The following is a 19370-nucleotide window of genomic DNA, read 5'->3' on the forward strand; positions in this document are numbered from 1 at the left end:
TAAATTTTAAAATTGAACTTGCATGAAATTTCAATCAGCAAGTTTGTAGTTAAAAATAGAAAGAAAAAGAACAAAGAAAAAGCCACCTATTTGGAGTTGGATCCGAAAAGTACTAGAAATGAAGAAGTGATGATGTGAACATGAACCACCAGCGATAGGCAATGGCCAGCAGAGAGCAACAGCACACAAAGAAGGTCCCTCTCTTCCCATTTCTCTCTCTCCTCTGCTTCGCTTCCATCTTCCTTCTCCTCTCTCTCTCCAGAAAAACCTCCTCTCCCTCTCCCTCTCCTTCCCACTCCTACTACCGCACCTTCAAAACCCGGACCCCCGACTCCACTCCCTGCGACTACTCCGATGGCTCCTGGATCCATCAACCCGACCCGAAACCCGCGAGGTACGACGATACTTGCAAGGAGATATTCAGGGGCTGGAATTGCATCTCCAACAACAAATCCAACGGTTTCGATCTCACCACGTGGCGATGGAAGCCCCGCACCTGTGATCTCCCGCCATTCGACCCCCTTGCTTTTCTTCACAGGTTCAGAGACACCAACATCGGTACTCTCTCTCTCTCTCTCTCTCTCTCAAACGAATCAGTTAGTTTCTGTTTGGTTGCCGAGAAAGTGTAGGAAAAATGAAAGAGAAAGTGAATCAATGTGATTGCTTTAGTAAAGTTAATCAGTGCAATTGGAAAACAAAATTATAAAATTCAATGAATAAATATCAATTCTAAATGAAAATGCATAATGGCTTCTTGTTTGAGTTTTTAAGAAAATTGCATTTTCAAATGGGTTTTATTTTTAATTTCACCATAAAATTGTGTTTTTTGCAATGCGAAATAGTAGTTTTTGTAGATTTTAGCTACATTGTTATTTTGCTGAACAGTTTCTGCAACTTAAATTCCATTCATTTAATTTGCTTAACCATCTTTTGTTCTGATTACCATTGGTATGCAGCTATACATTACTTATATTAATGTTTTTGCATACTGATTGCGTATTTATACAGCACGCCCGCATAGTGTACTTTTAGCAATGGATTCTATGTATGGGATTATGGTGCTATTTTTTGTAGACCTTATGAATGTTCAACAGTGCAGGGTTTGTTGGGGATTCCTTGAATAGAAATATGTTTGTTTCTCTGTTCTGCACCCTGAAGCGAGTTTCGAGTGAAGTGAAGAAGTGGCGGCCAGCTGGTGCTGATCGTGGATTTACGTTTCTTCGTTATAATCTTACCATTGCATATCATCGAACAAATCTTTTGGCGCGTTATGGTAGGTAAGGTGTTATCTGGTCATGATTTTTCTGTATCTAAGTGCATGACATATTATATCTTCTGCCACCATCACTTATAATTGTTTCCTCTTGTTTTCTTTCTTCACATTTTGTTTTTGGAAACATGGTTTTTTTGTTCATTACTTGATTTTGCTGGACTAAGAACCTTCTCTCTCTCTTCCCTCCTTTTTTTTTTTCCTTAATGTATGTTAAGCTGCAATTTTCACCATTTTTAAAGTTTCTTTGATGAGTTACTAAAGAATAAGATGAATAATAGCCATATACAGTGTGTCCAATACATGCATTCTTTCTTTCACTCACAATGCGTGGGTCCCACACATTGTGAATGAGAGAATACATGTATTGGAAACATTGTATACATTTTCTAGAAATGGAGGGCTTTCCCAGAGAATCCAGAATGTGAGGTGTGTATGTACATATATACTTGTATAGAATAATACACAGCATTTTTCAAAACTGCTAAGTTGGCAGATTATTATTGATTCTCATATGGGCCCAGTACTGACACCTCTTTTATCATCCACCATTAGCAAGTCGCCACATCTTTAGTTGTGAAATTTGTTGTGACCCTAGACTTATTGATAGATATACAAAATGTGAGATTATTGGGAATGCTAAGTGTGTGTTTAGCTGATTTGGCTTTTTTCTGTACACAAACAAAAATAAGCTAAAATCTAAACAAAAAAAGCTCGTGGCAAGTGGACACTAAGAATTTTCAGTAGTTCTTCCCAAATTGTTCATCATGTGTTCAAGACTGAGCACTATGTTATGTGGATTATGGCATCCTGATTCCTGAATTGTCTTTTTATCATGAATTTGATTCAGAGCACAATGTTACACAGAATGCACCTTTTTGATTTTTTTACTGGATTTAGTTTAAAGGGAATTTTACCATCCAGTTATGTATTAATAAGATTTGGTTGCTAGTAAAAAGTAATTAAAAAAAAAGGCATTGTGTTTTAACTCGGTAATTATTTTGAAGAGTTTTATAGGAATGTGTTTGGCAACAATGAGTCATGCAGCTTAGTGACTTTATCATTTGGTGGTTAAGAATTGTAATGGATGTGGTGCATGGCTTCAATTTGAAGTTCTGTGAACTTTTTTTTGCTCAGTCTAAAATTGAAATTACAGATCATGCAGTCACTGATGACTGATAAAGATCATGCATTGAATATAATTGTTGTTTTTCTTAGTTGTTTAGTTGATTGTGTGTACAATACAATCCACAGTTTGAATTGTAAAGCTCAGGCTTGTGCTCTGCTCCTGTTCCATGCAGGTGGTCAGCTAATGCTAATGGTGGTGCGTTGGAGTCTCTTGGATATAGAGAGGGTTTTAGAGTCGACATTGATGTACCAGAAGGCACATGGGCAGAGGCTCCAGCCTTCCATGATATTCTAATATTTAATACAGGACACTGGTGAATTTTTCTTTTCCATAATATCTCATAGAGTATTGATAACTTATATGATGTGTAACGCATGTATCTTGCTGAATGAATTGACTTTATTTTTGGATTTTTTCCCCTTGTTGATTCCGATCATTTTAACTTTTAACTTTATTTTAGTAGTGACAAAAATATAGAAACTACCTCTGATTTAAATTTGCATGATTTTTTGAGATTTTAATGTGTTTCTTGGGAAGTTTTGTTGCTTATATTTGGTGAGAATAGATGAATTGACTTCCTTATTATTTGAATACAATAATTATAGCTACCCTATGGGTAAGATTTAGCTGGCAACGTTCGTCCTTTCCCATATGTGAAATCTTCAGTTAACTACTTCTCATGGCTTACTTCAAACTTTTGTCGAACCAATTCTTAAAAATATATAGGTTTAGTGATGCAGGATCTTTAAGAATTCAGCACTATTCTAGATTTCTTGATGAGTTCTTGAAGGGTTTTTTAATAAAGATTGATGTTTAAGGGTTTTAGGTTACAAAAGAATGAATCTTTGATGGCTGTTTGGGTTAGAAACAGTGGATAAAATAGAAAAAAAAAAAGAATAAATAGAACACTAGGCAATCACACCTAGGCCTTCCTAAGCAATCACACTTAGGTAGGAGAAGGCAATCACACCCTTGAAGCTTAAAATAAGCTGCTGAATAGTGAATACTAGGCCACAAATCTTGATTCTTTAGGTATTTAATCTTGTTTTTCCTTGGACTCATTCTTGTCCGCATCATTTAGGTTTAAGTTACATTTGGTGTAACTTTTGCTAATGTTACAACTCTTTTCATCGGATGCGTTTTCAGATAAATCCATCATTGGATTACATAATTACATTGTCTCCTTATACCTTCAATATCTTTTAGAAATCAAAATGAATAGAGATCAATGACAAACTATCTTATGTATAAAATATTAAATTTCAAGTTCTTTGTGTTTTAAAATTATAAGCAAACCTAAGATTTAGATCAGGTAGTAAATAACATCTTATGAATATGAAATTTGGTGTGTATGCTAAAAACAGAAAGAATGTGTAATTAAATGGAAGGATTTTCAAAATATTAATTTAATAAGAAGTTACGTGTAGCATGCTAGCACCCCCATATTTATGTTAAATGACATTTTTTTTTGATGAGTAAAAAAAAAAAAAAAAATCCATTATGTTAAATTGCATTTGACAAGGTCCTGGTATGAGATTGCTGCTGATCATGATTTGGCCTTCTGGTTCATGTTAATAGGTGGTGGGCTCCTTCAAAATTTGACCCTGTGAAGTCACCCATGCTTTTCTTTGAGAAGGGTGAGCCTATCATACCTCCAATTCCCCCTCATGTTGGCCTGGATATGGTTTTAAAACACATGGTATGGGATTGAAAATTTCTCTTTATTTGACTTTCTGTAATTGTGAACATCTATGCTTTCACTTGACAAGTGGTCCAACTGTACTTCTAACTTTATTTCTGCAGGCTAGCACATATATAACTAGTGCTGTAATTAAGCGCAGGCTTACTCTTCCTAGTTTTTGTAGCTATAGTAATGTTAAAGTCCTGCTTGTTACTAAATTTTATGGCTGCAATTTCTGGTCCTAAAATTTTGTCTGCGTAGGCAAGATGGGGATAGGCCATGCTCTGCATGCCTATGGATGTCTGAGTTCCCTGATTCAAAGGTTATAATGCGAGCTATCAATGCAGTCATGAGTTCATTGTCATATAGTTTTACATGATTACCTGATCTGAGAATGCCATAATTAAAGTAGAAAAAGCAAAATGAGAACTGATTTTGACAGGATCAGATGCTCCCTTTTTTTTTTTTGACAAGTTGTGGTTGTGAGTTCAACATGATCAGATGTTATATATAACTCTGCATATGTTAAGTTTTTGTGTAGTTATTTGCTCATAAAGTATATGTTTATTCATGATAGGTACTGTTTGTAGAGAAAAGATTGCAACCAGGTGCGATCAAATTCTTTCGTACACAATCACCTAGACATTTTGAGGGAGGTGACTGGGACCAAGGTGGTTCTTGTCAACGGCTACAGCCTTTGTTGCCAGAGCAGGTGATTCACTTGGAACTTCCATTTCTAATATGTGTAAATATTGAAGCATGGTCTGTTAAGTCTATCTACATACTTCTATTGTTGTTGTGCTTCTGTTCTGCAAGACGACAACAAAGGTTTAAAAGTCTTGGTTTACCTTTCAGGTTGAAGAAATTTTCTCATTGAAGAATAATGGAACAAATGTTGAGGCACGCCTGGTGAATGAGCACCTATACAAAGCCCTCAAAGCGTCTGGTTTCCATATTTTGGACATAACTCGCATGAGTGAGTTTAGAGCAGATGCCCATCCATCCACATCTGGCGGAAAGAAGCATGATGATTGCATGCACTGGTGCTTACCAGGAATTACTGATACTTGGAATGATTTGCTCATAGAGCATCTAAACAATATTAAGTTTAGAGATTGATACTTGAAATTTGTTATTAGCTTTGATATCCTGAGGTTAATTGTTACATAGATATGCACCATTTTTGTACAAATAATTAAATTATAGAATTCCCAAGAAGTAGATTATGATATTCTTAGTAAAAGAAATATCTCCCTCCCTTCTTTAGGAAAGGTGGGGTGGGGCAAGGTTTTTTATTTTATTTTTTATTTTAAAATTTTTTTTGGTCGAGGGTTGGGGAGGTTCAGAGTTTAATATGTTTTATGGACACGCTCCTCTCAGGCTCTGGTTGTGTATTGGTGGTGTCATTTTTATTTGGTGCGTTTGAATTGTAGCAAGAGAGAAAGGAACTTTTACTCGAATCACTAATTCCAGCAAGATCTGCTAATTTACTATTAGGATGATCAAGTTTTTCTTCTCTCTCTCTCTCTCTCTCTCTCTCTCTCTTTGTGCCAAGTGCGAACATGCATGTTAAATGTCACAGAGAGAGAGAGAGAGAGAGAGAGAGAGAGAGAGAGAGTTTGGATCCTCAGAGCAGTTCTACTTTGCAGTTGTGATTTTCTAATGAATTTGTGATTTTCTAATTGGTCACGGTTTTATTTTGTTGAGAAAATTCTCTAGGTTAGTGTGTGTGTGTGTGTATATATATATTTTATCTCAATGTTGTCTCTTCAGCAAGCTGGTTGTAATTATTTCCCATTCTGAGTATTACTCCCTTTATCCCATGAGAAGGTAATTAACCCCCAAAGTTAAATATTATAAAATCCTCTATTGCCCATTTTATTGATATCCATATTAACTGGAAATATCAGGTTCCTTAAAAGGAGATTACAGTCGTAAATCTTGCGGTTTTAGTTTTGAGTGCTTCGTTCAAAAGGGGCACAATAATTTAACACCATGTGATACGAGAGGGAAATAAAACAAAATGTACAAAGAGAAGAAAATTCTCTCAAAGGTTGGGATGGACTCTAGAAATGCAACATTCTAGTCCAAATCGAAGAAAAGAAAAAAGAAAAAGAAACAAAGTTGTGTGGTAAATGAGAGTGAAGAGAGGCTCAATCAACCTCGACAGGCCATCCCATCTTGTCCTCAATACGGCCTGTTTGAATTCCAGTTAACATATTATAGAGTCTCTTAGACACTGTTTCAGCTCCAGTTTTGCATTCAATCCTGCTTATAAAGGCTTTGGCCTATAAGACCAAACAGTGCTTATTGCTATAGGTTTACCTCTACCCTATAAATATATATATATGAAAATGAACTGAATTGATAGTTACAACTACCTTTTATCCTTGTAGGTTATACTAACAGCGGGACTTACAACCACAGCAGTCCCTGTACAAAAAACTTCATCAACATCAAACAAATCCTCCACGGGATGACACGTTCCTCAACCTGATCAAAATTTTCACATTATTGATCAGGTTATCATTTTTTAATTATGTAAGTTTAATACCTTAGAATAAAAAAATTTCTGAAAGGCAATTTATATTTTCATTACCAACGTATATGTAGGTAGTAACATTTTTTCTTTTTGGCTGTAAGAAGGGGCTCATGCGTGTGGTCATTGTCCCTAATCCACTTAAACTTTACATACTTTTGTATGGTGTTGAGACTGTCTGAACAATAATGAATATTGCTACTACTCCGAACTCACAACTCTCAAACTTTTAGATATGAGGGGTCATTAGGATTTCCTACCATTAAGTCATACCATCAGGTGGTTAGTTTCTATTAGTGCACAATCACCTAATATCCAAAACCAAGTGCAATCTCAATGATGCTTTTTCGAGTGAAGCCAGGCAGAATTGTTCCACACGTTGTTGGGGTTGAAATAACATTACCTTACAACATATTTATGTAAATACAATAATTTCTAGAAATAATGTGTGATTAAAATATGTGATTCTCCATTTGTATTGAGTTACATAAATAAACTAAACTTCTAAATTGTCCGTACATATAGTTTCTGAAATTTTTTTGTTATGTAAAATAACAGAGGATTGAAAGCTTACTCTTATTAACAAACTTGATTCTACAATCTTACAAAAATGAATTAACTCTTAATTATAATCTAACAGAACTTATATACAAATCCAGAATCAGAAACAGAGCATAGCTCTGGGCACAATAACTAACTTTCAATTAACTGACCAACCGCAACTTGACAGCTGGCTTCCCTTGTAACTGAATTTGTGTTTCCTTCCCTCGTGTGGCTTGTGTGGGTTTACTAAACAAAACACCCCGTTTCATTTTACTTCTTTCCTCTGTCGTTTCTTTCTTTAGTCTTATTTTCCTTCTGTCGTTTTTGAGTCTTTTACTTCTGTCATTCACAGCTTCTTCAACACTCCCCCTCAAGTCCAGAGTATCAGACTTTGAGACTTGAACTAAGGAAGCCAATTGTACTTGCTCAGAATCCTTCTTCAATGATTTAGGTAGAAAAATGTCTCTCAACCCCAATTTCTCTGACAATCTCACAAAAGATGAAAAACCCAAAGGCTTTGTAAAGATATCTGCAACTTGAGAGTTTGTAGCAACATGGAAAGTCTTGATCAATCCTTCCAGAATTTTATCTCTCACTAAATGGCAGTCCACCTCAATGTGCTTAGTTCTTTCATGAAAAACTGGGTTTGCTGCGATGTAAAGGGCAGCCTGATTATCACAAAATAACATGGCAGGTCTTGAATGCTCAATCCTCAAGTCCTTCAACAATTGTAAAACCCAAGTGACCTCACATGCCACACTTGCCATGGCTCTATACTCAGCTTCAGCTGAAGATCTGGACACAACTCCTTGTTTCTTTGATCTCCAAGAAATCAAAGAATCTCCTAAATACACTGCATAACCAGTAAGAGACCTCCTTGTATCTGGGCAACCAGCCCAATCTGCATCACAGAAGCTTTTAATATGCAACTGTGTATTACTGGGGAAGAAAATGCCTTTACCTGGTGATCCTTTAATGAATTGGAGCACCCTGTGAGCTGCTTGCAAGTGGGGTTCCCTTGGCTGTGAGACAAACTGACTCAACCTATGCACAACATAAGTTAAGTCAGGCCTTGTTAATGTGAGGTATAAAAGTCTTCCAATTAACCTTCTGTATTGGCCTGGTTCCTCCAATAGCTTACCCTTATGCTTAGACAACTTCAAATTTTGTTCATGGGGAACTTAACAGGTTTACTACCAATAAAACCTGTATCCTTGAGTATTTCCAAAGCATACTTTCTTTGATTGAGACTAATACCTTCATCTGTCCTAGCAACTTCTAATCCCAGAAAATACCTCAATGAACCTAGATCCTTCAATCCAAATTTAGCATCAAGGACCTTCTTCAAATTATTTACACAAGCAACATTGTTTCCTGTCAAGAGTATATCATCAACATATACCAATAAAACTGTGAATGAAGCTCCTTGTGTGTGAGTGAACAATGAGTAATCTGACTTGGATTGAATAAACCCCATTTGCATAATAGTTGAGGAAAATTTCTCAAACCATTGTCTAGAAGCTTGTTTGAGACCATAGAGGCTTTTGTTTAATTTGCAGACCAAATGAGACTCCCCCTTGCTGTGAAAGCCAGGTGGTAAACACATGTAGACATCCTCAATAAGGTCACCATGAAGAAAAGCATTGTTTACATCCAGTTGGTGGAGGAACCAACCTTTCACAGCAGCCAATGACAGAACAATCCTAACTGAGACTGATTTGGCCACAGGGGAAAAGGTTTCTGAATAATCCAATCCATGCTGTTGAGTGAACCCCTTTGCAACAAGCCTAGCCTTATACCTCTCAATAGTACCATCAGGTAAGTATTTAACTCTATAAACCCATTTGCAACCAATGGCAGACTTACCAGGAGGCAATGGGGTTAATGTCCAAGTGTTGTTCATTTCTAAGGCCTCTATTTCCCTGTCCATGGCAGCTCTCCATTCAGAAAATTGAACTGCCTGGTGAAAAGAGACAGGATCTGATGGAGTAGAGGAGACAGCCATGACAAAGGAATGGAAAGTAGGGCCAAGATGAGAATAGCTCAAATGATGGGAAAGATCATAAGGCAAACCAGAACTAGGTTTGGTACTGACAAAGGTACAAGAGTAATCAGTCAAGTAGGAGGGAGGTTTGTGAGATCTAGAAGATCTTCTAAGAGAAATAAGGGGGTTGGAATCACAAGGAAGGGAATTAGAAGGCTGAGAAGCAGTGGAATCTGGGAGAGGAACAGGCTCAAAAGAAGAGCAATCCACAGAAAGTGGTTCTGCAGAAACAATGTCAGGAGAAGAATCAATGATAGGAAGAGGAAGAGAATTAAGGTTAGGTATAGGAGTGGAGGAAGGACAGGAGACAAGGTTTGATTGAAGACCATCAACAGAAGCATGAGGGAAAACAAAATTATCCAAAAATGAAGTAGAAGGTTGAGGATTTTCAGCAAAAGGAAAAACAGTTTCATAGAAAACAATATCTCTAGAAACATAAACAGAATTAGACTGAAGATCAAGAACTTTGTAACCCTTAATACCATGAGGATAGCCAAGAAACACACATTTTCTAGCCCTAGGTGCAAATTTGTGCCTATTGTGAGACAAGGTAGAGATGAAACACAAGCAGCCAAAAACCCTCAGATGATGGTAAGAAGGGGTTGATTGAAAGAGCATTTCATGAGGACTTTTATTACTTAAGGTTTTGGAAGGAATTCTATTGATGAGATGCACTGCTGTGAAGATGCAGTCACCCCAAAAACACAAAGGAAGTTTAGACTGAAACAACAAAGCCCTGGCCACATTTAAAATGTGTTGATGCTTCCTCTCAGCAATGCCATTCTGTTGAGGAGTATCAACACAAGAAAGTTGATGCAAAATTCCATTGGAATGGAAAAAATCTTTTAGGAAAAACTCTGTGCCATTGTCACTTCTAATGGTTTTAATTGTGCAATTAAATTGAGTAGAAACCATGGTTGCAAACTTAGGGAATAAAGATTGAGTTTCAGATTTGTGTTTAAGCAGATAGACCCATGTGCATCTAGTGAAGTCATCCACAATGGTTAAAAAATACTTGTAACCATCATAGGTAGCAGTTGAAAAGGGACCCCATAGATCACAATGAAGCAATTCAAAAGGATTAGAGGTTACATGAGTACTAGAAGGAAAAGATAGCCTTTTTTGCTTTGCAAAATGACAAACATCACAGCAAGAAGTTTTATTAGAAACATCAATATGTACAGATGATTTCATCAATTGAAGCTTAGACAAAGAAGGGTGACCTAATCTAGAATGCCACAAATCTGAAGGAGAAATGGGATTGACATTGGTGGCAAGAGCTGCTGAACTTGAAGATGGAACAGAAGCTTGTAGTAAGTACAAACCAGTGCATTCCTTACCCAGACCAATCATGCTCCATTGAGCAAGGTCCTGGATGAAACACCAATCACCAAGAAAAATAAGGCAACAATTATTGGCCTGAGTAAGTTTACTAACAGAAATAAGATTGAAGCTGAAAGAAGGAACACATAAGACATTTGTAAGTGTGAGTGTGGAAGAAATTTGCACAGTTCCAATGTGTGTTACAATGACTCTTTCCCCATTTGGCAAATAGACACAAGAATGGACAAGAGAAGTGATTGTGGTCAGTTGAGACACTGAGTGCACCATATGATCAGTGGCACCAGTGTCAATGATCCAAGAATTGGACTTAAAACACTGCCTATCAATGACTTGTGCTGAAAATATAGAATGGGACAAATTTGGAGGAATCCAAAAGGGATTACCTGAGAAATTGGAAGAGGGTGATGAAGTGGAAGTAGCTGTAGAGGATGGAAGTGCTGATGCCATCACTGATGCAACTTGTGATGCAGACTGAGTACAAATACCATTTGCAGTACCAAAACCTGAGCTAGATGCATTATGTGCCTTCAAAAAATTGAGAAGCTGTTCACATTGAGCTTGAGATATTGGACACTGGGATTGAGAGGTATGTTGATAACAAATTCTTGGATGTGGACACTTGAGATATTGGACCAATGTGAGAGGTATGTTGATAAGGCTTAAAACCAGAACCTGACTGTGGAACACCAAAAGGAGTATGCAAACCAATGTTGCCAATGTTAGGCTTATCACCTTGGGATCGAAGTTTGTACCATCACAACCAAAACCTCCCGTAATCCGATTAGCCATGGCTTTGACTTTTTCTTTTCCATACCTTGTTGGGGGATATCCATGAAGTTTGTAGCATTTGTCAGCAATGTGACCAGTGAAATCACAATAAGTACAAACTGGTCTCTCCCTCTTATAATTGCCCCCTTTTCCTCCATTGTTACGAGCATAACCTTGATTTCCTTGAAAATTTCTAGGACCATTCACATGCATAGCAACAGGATCCAATTGCCGAACTTGCTTGAACTTCTTTTCTTCTTGCAAAACCAATGAACATACCTTGTTAAGAGAGGGAAAAGGCTCAAGTAGCAAGATTTGTCCAATTAAAGTGCCATAGTTGTCATTTAAGCCCATTAAAAAACGAAACACATGCTCCTTTTGCTGGGCATCAAGCTGAGATTTCTTGGAGCCACAGACACATGGACAATTGCAAATTGTGAAAGGCTGATTGTTCACAAATTCATCCCATAAAGTCTTGAATTTAGTGAAATAGGAACTCACTGAGAGTGATCCCTGAACCAAATGAGAAATTTCCTTTTGAAGCTCAAACAAACGTGGAGTGTTATCTTGAGACAACCTGTTCTTGAGATCAATCCATAGATCTTTTGCAGAATTAATGTAGATTACACTAGCCTTGAGATCAGAACTGAGGGAATTAGTCAACCATGAAAGAACCGTAGTATTACACCTATTCCAAGAATTGAACAAAGGTGAAGTTGGATCTGGTTCTGAAATTGAACCATTGACAAATCCAAACTTGTTTCTGGAACTCAAAGCCAAAAACACAGATCTCGCCCAAGTCATGTAATTCTCAGGACCAGTGAGGGGTTGTGATGTGAGAACTAAACCAGGATTTTCATTCGCTGGTAAGAAAAAGGGGTTATTGGCAGATTCATCTGCCATAGCTGCATTTGCAGTTGGTGCAAAAGAAGAAGAGGGTGCACTTGACGAATCTGAAGTCATGTGCAATCAAACAAACGAAGGAAAAAAATCTGTTTGGCAAGTGAGAAAATGAAAGAAAATGCTCTGATACCATGTAAAATAACAGAGGATTGAAAGCTTACTCTTATTAACAAACTTGATTCTAAAATCTTACAAAAATGAATTAACTCTTAATTATAATCTAACAGAACTTATATACAAATCCAGAATCAGAAACAGAGCATAGCTCTGGGCACAATAACTAACTTTCAATTAACTGACCAACCGCAACTTGACAGTTGGCTTCCCTTGTAACTGAATTTGTGTTTCCTTCCCTCGTGTGGCTTGTGTGGGTTTACTAAACAAAGCGCCCCGTTTCATTTTACTTCTTTCCTCTGTCGTTTCTTTCTTTAGTCTTATTTTCCTTCTGTCGTTTTTGAGTTTTTTACTTCTGTCGTTCACAGCTTCTTCAACATGTTATCAGTATAAGAGCTCATGTGTAGCATCAGAAAAATGGAGGAGATTAAATGATAAAAGTAAAATACCAAACTTACTAAAATTTTCCTTGAAGATTCTTTTTAATAAATAAGAATTGAATAATATTTCAAATTTATGATGTCCATTCCATAATGATTACTCTTTATTATCAGAGTAAGATTTTTTTTTTTGGTATATATGGAGATTGAACTTTAGATGTTTTATTTGAGAGACAAGAGACTTTACGAGTTAAATTAATTGGAACATACTTATCTTTAAGAATTTATAAATTAGAAATGACAATAAATATAATTTTTACCACATAACAACATAATAAATAAGTCTAGAGCCCTGTAGTTCAATTGCCGTTCCTAGTCTTCTAATGAAGATATTTAGGGTCCAAAAATCCCTATATCTATATTGTAACTATCAAATTATGAAAAGTGAAGCATAATAATAAATAAATAATTTACAAATTTTTTTGGTTATGTGATTAAAAAATGACCTGTTATATTTATATATATATATATATATATATATATATATATAAATATAAATTTGTAACATTTCTAACCTCATTTTTTGATTATTATAAATTTGTAACATTTCTAACTTCATTTTTTGATTATTATAAAACATCACAAGAATTAATCATACATTGACAATAAAAATATTACAAGATGAAACCTCCTCGATATTTTTTTTAGTAATCGCATCTATGAATAGGACATCAGGGAATCCTCTGACCTTTGTTTGAGTTATTGCTTTGTAAATCTACATAATGGAAGGGAACACTTCTGCATAAGTGATCACTGATGAATATAGTTATACAACCAGCAATTACTGGTTTATTTATTTTTTACAACTTGTAACCCCCCCCCACCCCTCCCAAAAAAAAAAAAAAAAAATCACTGATCAATATAATCAAGATATCATAACGAAGCTGTTGACATGATAATGTGTTAAGTAGACCTTATAAAATTAGACCGATGATCTTCACATGGTTAATATGGTACATTTTGAGGTCTAAGCGATAAATTTTAATTGTTTTTTTAAGAAACATTTTAAATATCAATTAAATAATATTCTACGTACTTGTATCTTTTTTTTTTTGGTGAAAGAGTTTAGGGCTTTAATTGGGCTGGATTTCTATTGCTTAATGTTATTATTATTTTGAAATTTTAAATCTAGTTTTTATTTTATTTTATTTTATTTTTTAATTTTATTACAATTTGGAAGCCTTTTGTTTTTATAATTGGGGGCTTTGGGATCTTTATAAATTTATGGGACAAGTGGGGGCTTTAAACCTAGGCCTAGAGTTGGCACTTGATCCTCCTTTTGAACCCATACAGAAAAAACGAGTGGGTAATGGGAATAGCATCTCGTTTTAGTCCAATAAATACTGAAGGCCTTACTCGTGAACATTAATCGCACAAGCAGCGCTAGAATTGTTAAAGCAAAAGCCCAAAGAAGTAATGCCTACCGGTCAGTAGTTGGTGATGGTCTTGAATCTTGATGGCACGATGGGTCTTATCTTCCACCAACTAGTTTAAGGGACCTTATTTTATAGAAAAAACAAACAACAACAACATTGCAATATGTGAAGGCAACACCTTTCAAGATACTAATATAGATATTATATATATCAAAAAAAAAAAAAAAGATATTATAAAAGACATGCTGATGTGCTAATTGAAGTAGTTGATTAACGTTATATTTAGCTCTTGAAAAATCTTCAATACTTGATAGTTACCTTCTCTTTATTCTATGATCTTGTAAGGAAATAAGCAGGATTCACTAAACATATTCATCTTCATTAAAATAACTTTTAATTAACAAGAAGTTTAGGAGACACCACTTTCATAACTATAACAACCATTTTAGGAAGGCAACACCAACAAGTTTAGGAAGTAACCATTTTCTCAACTATTGACATAACTTGACCTATGATGATTGAAGTATAATAAATAAAAGTGGTGTTAGCTGTAAATCCAGGTGAATGCTCCAATTATATCAGGCTGTGTCAGTGGTTATTAAAAAAAATTATGAAAAATCTTATCTTACATTAATCTCTTTAATCAATATAACAATTTAATATAAAATTCAAAAGGTGACCTTGTTTTTTTAACCACATAACTTTATTGTTTGTTGAGGGTGTTAGGTGTAATGCCACTCATATTGGGTTGGCTCTCATGCATCCAGCCGTATCCCTATCCCCCATGTGAGAGACATTACACCTATTTTTAAAACTACATGTAATGTAGTTTATGTAACGGGGATAAATATATGTAGAGTCTATTTTTTTGTTGTTGTTGTTGATAAACTAGTATATATAGTTTTCCTCTATAAGCTAAGGCCAGATAAGCATAGCCAATAACACACCTTATGATAATTTCCAACACCGACAGGGCAAACAAATATGAGAAATGAGAATTCTGGTGCTTGTACCAAACCCAGAATAGGTCCACTTCCAATGAGCAATGGCCTAACATAGAGCGATCCTTTCCCTGGGGGAGTTTACTATTTCATCAAACACAAACTTCTAAAGATTCAAAAAAGTGCGTGGTTGAGACATTAAGAGGAATAAAAGACAAGAAGGGAGTGATCGAATACCCAATGCTTGTTGGCCAGGACTCTTTGCTTTACAGCTTCAGCAAAGTGCTCTATAGATGGCGATGGCATGCACATTCCCTCAGCACCAATCTTCATGCGTTGAGCATTTTGTTCTGGTCGAAAGAGCGATACATGACCATCATCCTTCCTGTATGCCTTTAGACCTTCAAATAATCCCTAAAAACATGACAACAGATGATTCCGATTAAAAATTATAAATTTACAAGTGCAATTGCATTAGTGTTTTAATATTTAAATAACGTAAGTATGGTTTCAAAAATCGGACCGAAAAAAAAGAAAAAAAAAAGATTGGTTATTGGTTCTTTGGTCCAATCGGGATTTAGATTGATAGTCGAATCAATGACATCATAAATAATTAAATTTATAAATTTGTAATTAAATAAAATTATTAATATATGATAAGTTTATAAATTAATAATATTTATTTAAAAATATCTAATAATTTTTAGTACTTTTATGTGAATTTTTTCATCTTAAATTATGCAAAAAAATTAAAAGGTATAGTGTTTATTTTTTACGTGAGTGTTCACGGACAGCTAGCCAGGAGGGTTTAAGCTCTACATTTTCTTAAAAAAAAAAAAAGGAAAAAGAAGCAGAATAATATAAATAAACTCTACCTAAGGGTCAAAGAGTCCATTATCTTAAATTTTTTTTAACATAACCGAACCAGAATATTGGCCAATTCAAGGTTGAACCGGCCAATCTGATTTTTAAAACTACATGTAATGTACTGTTTATTGTCACATTCAAGAAAACAGCTTTAATCATAAAAAATAATTAATCTCTCTTTATTTCAAGTTAAATGGAAACAATCTTTGGAGATTAGTATGAGCATTTAAATGAGGTTTATTTAAATATGACCAATAATACATTTGTTTACAAACCAAATGATACAATTGGGTATTATATTTCTTTTCAGAGTGAAAGATGCTCTCACCTGACCATAGTTTGAGACTCCGGCAAATGGTCCCATTAATTGCAATGTTTGCATAGGGAAGGGGATAATGTTTCCATGAGTAAAATTCTCCACTTCTGAGCATTTCATGACATACATGTAATCTGCTGGGATTGGATTAAATCCAAGTTCATCCCAGTTGATATCAAGATATTTTTCAGCTCCACTAGTGTTTTATATATAATTTTTCAAACAAAAGAAAGAGATGTTACAAATAGATAAAAGAGATGGTGGATCAATATTAACAATGGAAAAGTGAAATGAGTTTCGCAATATGCAAGTCGTCTAAATTCTAGCATGATCAGCTAAAGCAATATGTGTATCTGGGATGCATGGACGTGGCAAAATGCCCGTTGCACCCGCGTTCGACGCGGCGACGTGCGAGGGACGCCGCTGTCTGCGCGTTGGTGCTGTGTCTAGCTTTTTTTTTTTTTTCACGACGTGGCACCGATGTGGGCCGATGTGCGTTGAATCAGGCTAATTCGTGTCGACTCGGGCCATATCGGGCGAAACCGCCAAAAAACCGAAATTAAAAAAAAAAAGGTGCAAAACTCACCGTTTGAACTTAATAACAAACCCTACCAACCCACTGTGAGACACTCAGCCTCCCTCACTTCAAACACGCATTGTTCTTCAGCTTTTTCTCACTCGTCTCTGTGCTCTTTGGAGTGGGAAGATACGAAGGTTAAGAAGACGAAAGAAGAAAAAATATGTAGAGGTAAAAGGCTGACTTTGTGTAGAGATTTTTTTAAAAGGTGTGGTGTAGATTAAGCTTTGGGAAATGGAAGCCTTGGGTAAACAAAATAAAAAATAAAAAAAAGGTAACGTTGGCATTCTGATGAGACCAAATGTGATGTATTGTTGACTTGTTGGCACTGGAGTGGCAAGTGAATGGAGAGAATAAAAAAAAAGATTTTAAACTTGGGTTGTACTTAATTTATGAACATCATGTTTTAGTTATTATTTATTATTACTCTTAAATTTAGTATTTGTTTATATAATGTGAAAAAGTATGCTTAGAAATATATTAAAAATATAAATAAAAATATTTTTAGAAAATTTTTAATTGACGCACCCGGCCGCACCCGCATCCGCACTCGCAAACGCACCCGTGCTTCATCAATATATCCTATATCTGACACATAAGATAATTGTTGTAAATTGAAATCCTATATGTATATCAAGGTATTAATGGACCACAGAGTCACATGAAGAAATGTAGGTAAAGAGAACACCAAGGTATGTATATACCATGATGATGCTGGAAATCACCAGTAAGCCTCACAGTCTTCACGTGCTCAACACAACACAACACCTGCACAACACCAAAAGAGAATACCTTAAGAGAGTACTGGTGTGGTATTGGCCAAATACCTTCCGAAGGTTAAGTCAGGAAATTGTCACAACTCTAGAGTGCCAGAGCTGGGTAAATTATGCGTACCTTGGTTTCTGAGGGTTTTGAGTTTCTATAGTAGTGGGGGAACCGACCTTGGTTCCTTGGCCGAGAGGAACATTTCTTTGTAGAGAAGATCCTTATATATGTGCATATTTGGCGTGATCCTTTCCATATAGAGATTCTGTTGACTGGGGTTAATTCGTGGAGCACAAGTTACTTCTGTTTGAGGTTCCTTGACGACCAAGTAAACCATGTAGGTGCCACGTGGCTTTGGCCACTTTCCACTTTAGTGTCCGTCTACCTTCTTGTTCGTCCAACAAGGTTAATCCGTTCACTCACTATGTAGTCGCGTTACTTTATTCGTCCGTCACCCTAGTGCATCCGCCCAAAGTTGTTTCTGTAAAATCTGACCGTCCATCTCAATTTTATCCTTTTCATACCATGTTCTACATTTGATGCAATAAGCAAATTTATACAACTTCCAAAATTGAAAAAAAAATTGAATTAAAAATTTTCAATTGCTTAAAGTAATTTTAACTGAGAGCTAATTGTTCCCAGGGATGAAACTACATTTGTTAATTAGTAAGTAAAATTGTTTGCAGTAAGTAAAAAATGAGACCCAAACAACCAAAAAAACCATTGCTGATCATTGCCATAGCAAAAAAAAAAAAAAAAGAAAAAGATCAATCCAATCGATCTTAACATCGATAGCCACCACCCACAACCGTAACCCCCAACCATTGAAACCTAAGAATCGCAACTCACCACACCCAAAACCACCAACACTGCCATTGTAGTTTAATTTTGTTATATTCTTAAATTTTAATTTCTTGAATGTTATAGACTTATGGTTGTTTTCATAGGAATAAGAGAAACTTAGGGGAAAAAAAATAACCTTAGGATACTCAATTAGTCGTTTAGTATTGTTGGTATTTTGAGTGTTAATAAGAATTACATTGATTGAACTAATATGTGTGTGTGTCTATATATGGGTCTGGTTAATGTTAGAGCATATGTTAACCATATATTTTAGAAAACTTTTTTGAAAAAGCTGTCAAATCAGTTAATTATTATTATTTTTTCCATAAAAAGTTTGCTAAAATAATTTACTAACATATGCCTTTAGGGAATACATTAGTAAAACTCTATATGTAGTAGTTTGAAAGTTCAATTAAAGTATAAAACATTAATAAATGTTTAGACCTCTAATTTCAAAATTACCAACACAAGCTTATACACAAATAATATATGTGCGGAATGATGAATATAAGCTAAACTCAAATTGGTAAAACACTCTAGACCATAATTAATCACAAATACAGCAGCAATTAAAAGGTAAAGAATAAGGGAAGAGAGATGCAAATACAAGGATAACACCGGCACGTGTTATCGTAGAGGAAACCTTAGAACTCGGCAAAAACCTCTCCGCCGCCTTCCAAGCGGTAAAATGATCCACTAGAGAATAAAGTTGGAGTACATGAATAACAAAAGACCATCCAAGCCTACTCTACCCAATGTACTTGAGCCCTCCAAGCTCTTGCTACCAACTAGTTAAGTCTAACCGTGTCTTCTCTAGCTTTCTGGATCTCACAATAAGCTCCATATTGCATCTGCCATCCTTGGCATCTTCCAATGCTTCCCAAACTCTAAAAACACTCTCAACACTCTA

The 19370-nt window shown here is 35.6% G+C and overlaps 1 protein-coding gene and 1 pseudogene across 1 annotated transcript; one reads left to right on the forward strand and one right to left on the reverse strand.

Moving 5' to 3' along the window:
* Nucleotides 1–94: 94 nt before the first annotated feature.
* Nucleotides 95–5373, forward strand: LOC142642071 (protein trichome birefringence-like 13). The gene is made up of 6 exons (XM_075816421.1): nucleotides 95–558; nucleotides 1100–1277; nucleotides 2572–2712; nucleotides 3978–4098; nucleotides 4658–4792; nucleotides 4936–5373. The coding sequence occupies exons 1-6, from the start codon at nucleotides 162–164 to the stop codon at nucleotides 5197–5199; spliced, it is 1236 nt and encodes a 411-aa protein (XP_075672536.1). The 5' UTR covers nucleotides 95–161; the 3' UTR covers nucleotides 5200–5373.
* An 860-nt stretch (nucleotides 5374–6233) lies between these two features.
* LOC142644183 (branched-chain-amino-acid aminotransferase 2, chloroplastic-like) lies at nucleotides 6234–16404 on the reverse strand (annotated as a pseudogene).
* Nucleotides 16405–19370: the final 2966 nt, after the last annotated feature.

Source organism: Castanea sativa, chromosome 7, assembly GCF_040712315.1.
Source record: "Castanea sativa cultivar Marrone di Chiusa Pesio chromosome 7, ASM4071231v1".
Classification (NCBI taxonomy): Eukaryota; Viridiplantae; Streptophyta; class Magnoliopsida; order Fagales; family Fagaceae; genus Castanea; species Castanea sativa.

What these genes read in the sequence shown, in the direction of transcription:
- LOC142642071 (XM_075816421.1), top strand. Translation starts at nt 162, where the DNA reads ATGGCCAGCAGAGAGCAACAGCACACAAAGAAGGTCCCTCTCTTCCCA. An exon ending in CTTTTGGCGCGTTATGGTAG is followed by an intron (nt 1,278 to 2,571) that starts GTAAGGTGTTAT and finishes TGTTCCATGCAG; the next exon opens with GTGGTCAGCTAATGCTAATG. An exon ending in AGCCTTTGTTGCCAGAGCAG is followed by an intron (nt 4,793 to 4,935) that starts GTGATTCACTTG and finishes TTTACCTTTCAG; the next exon opens with GTTGAAGAAATTTTCTCATT.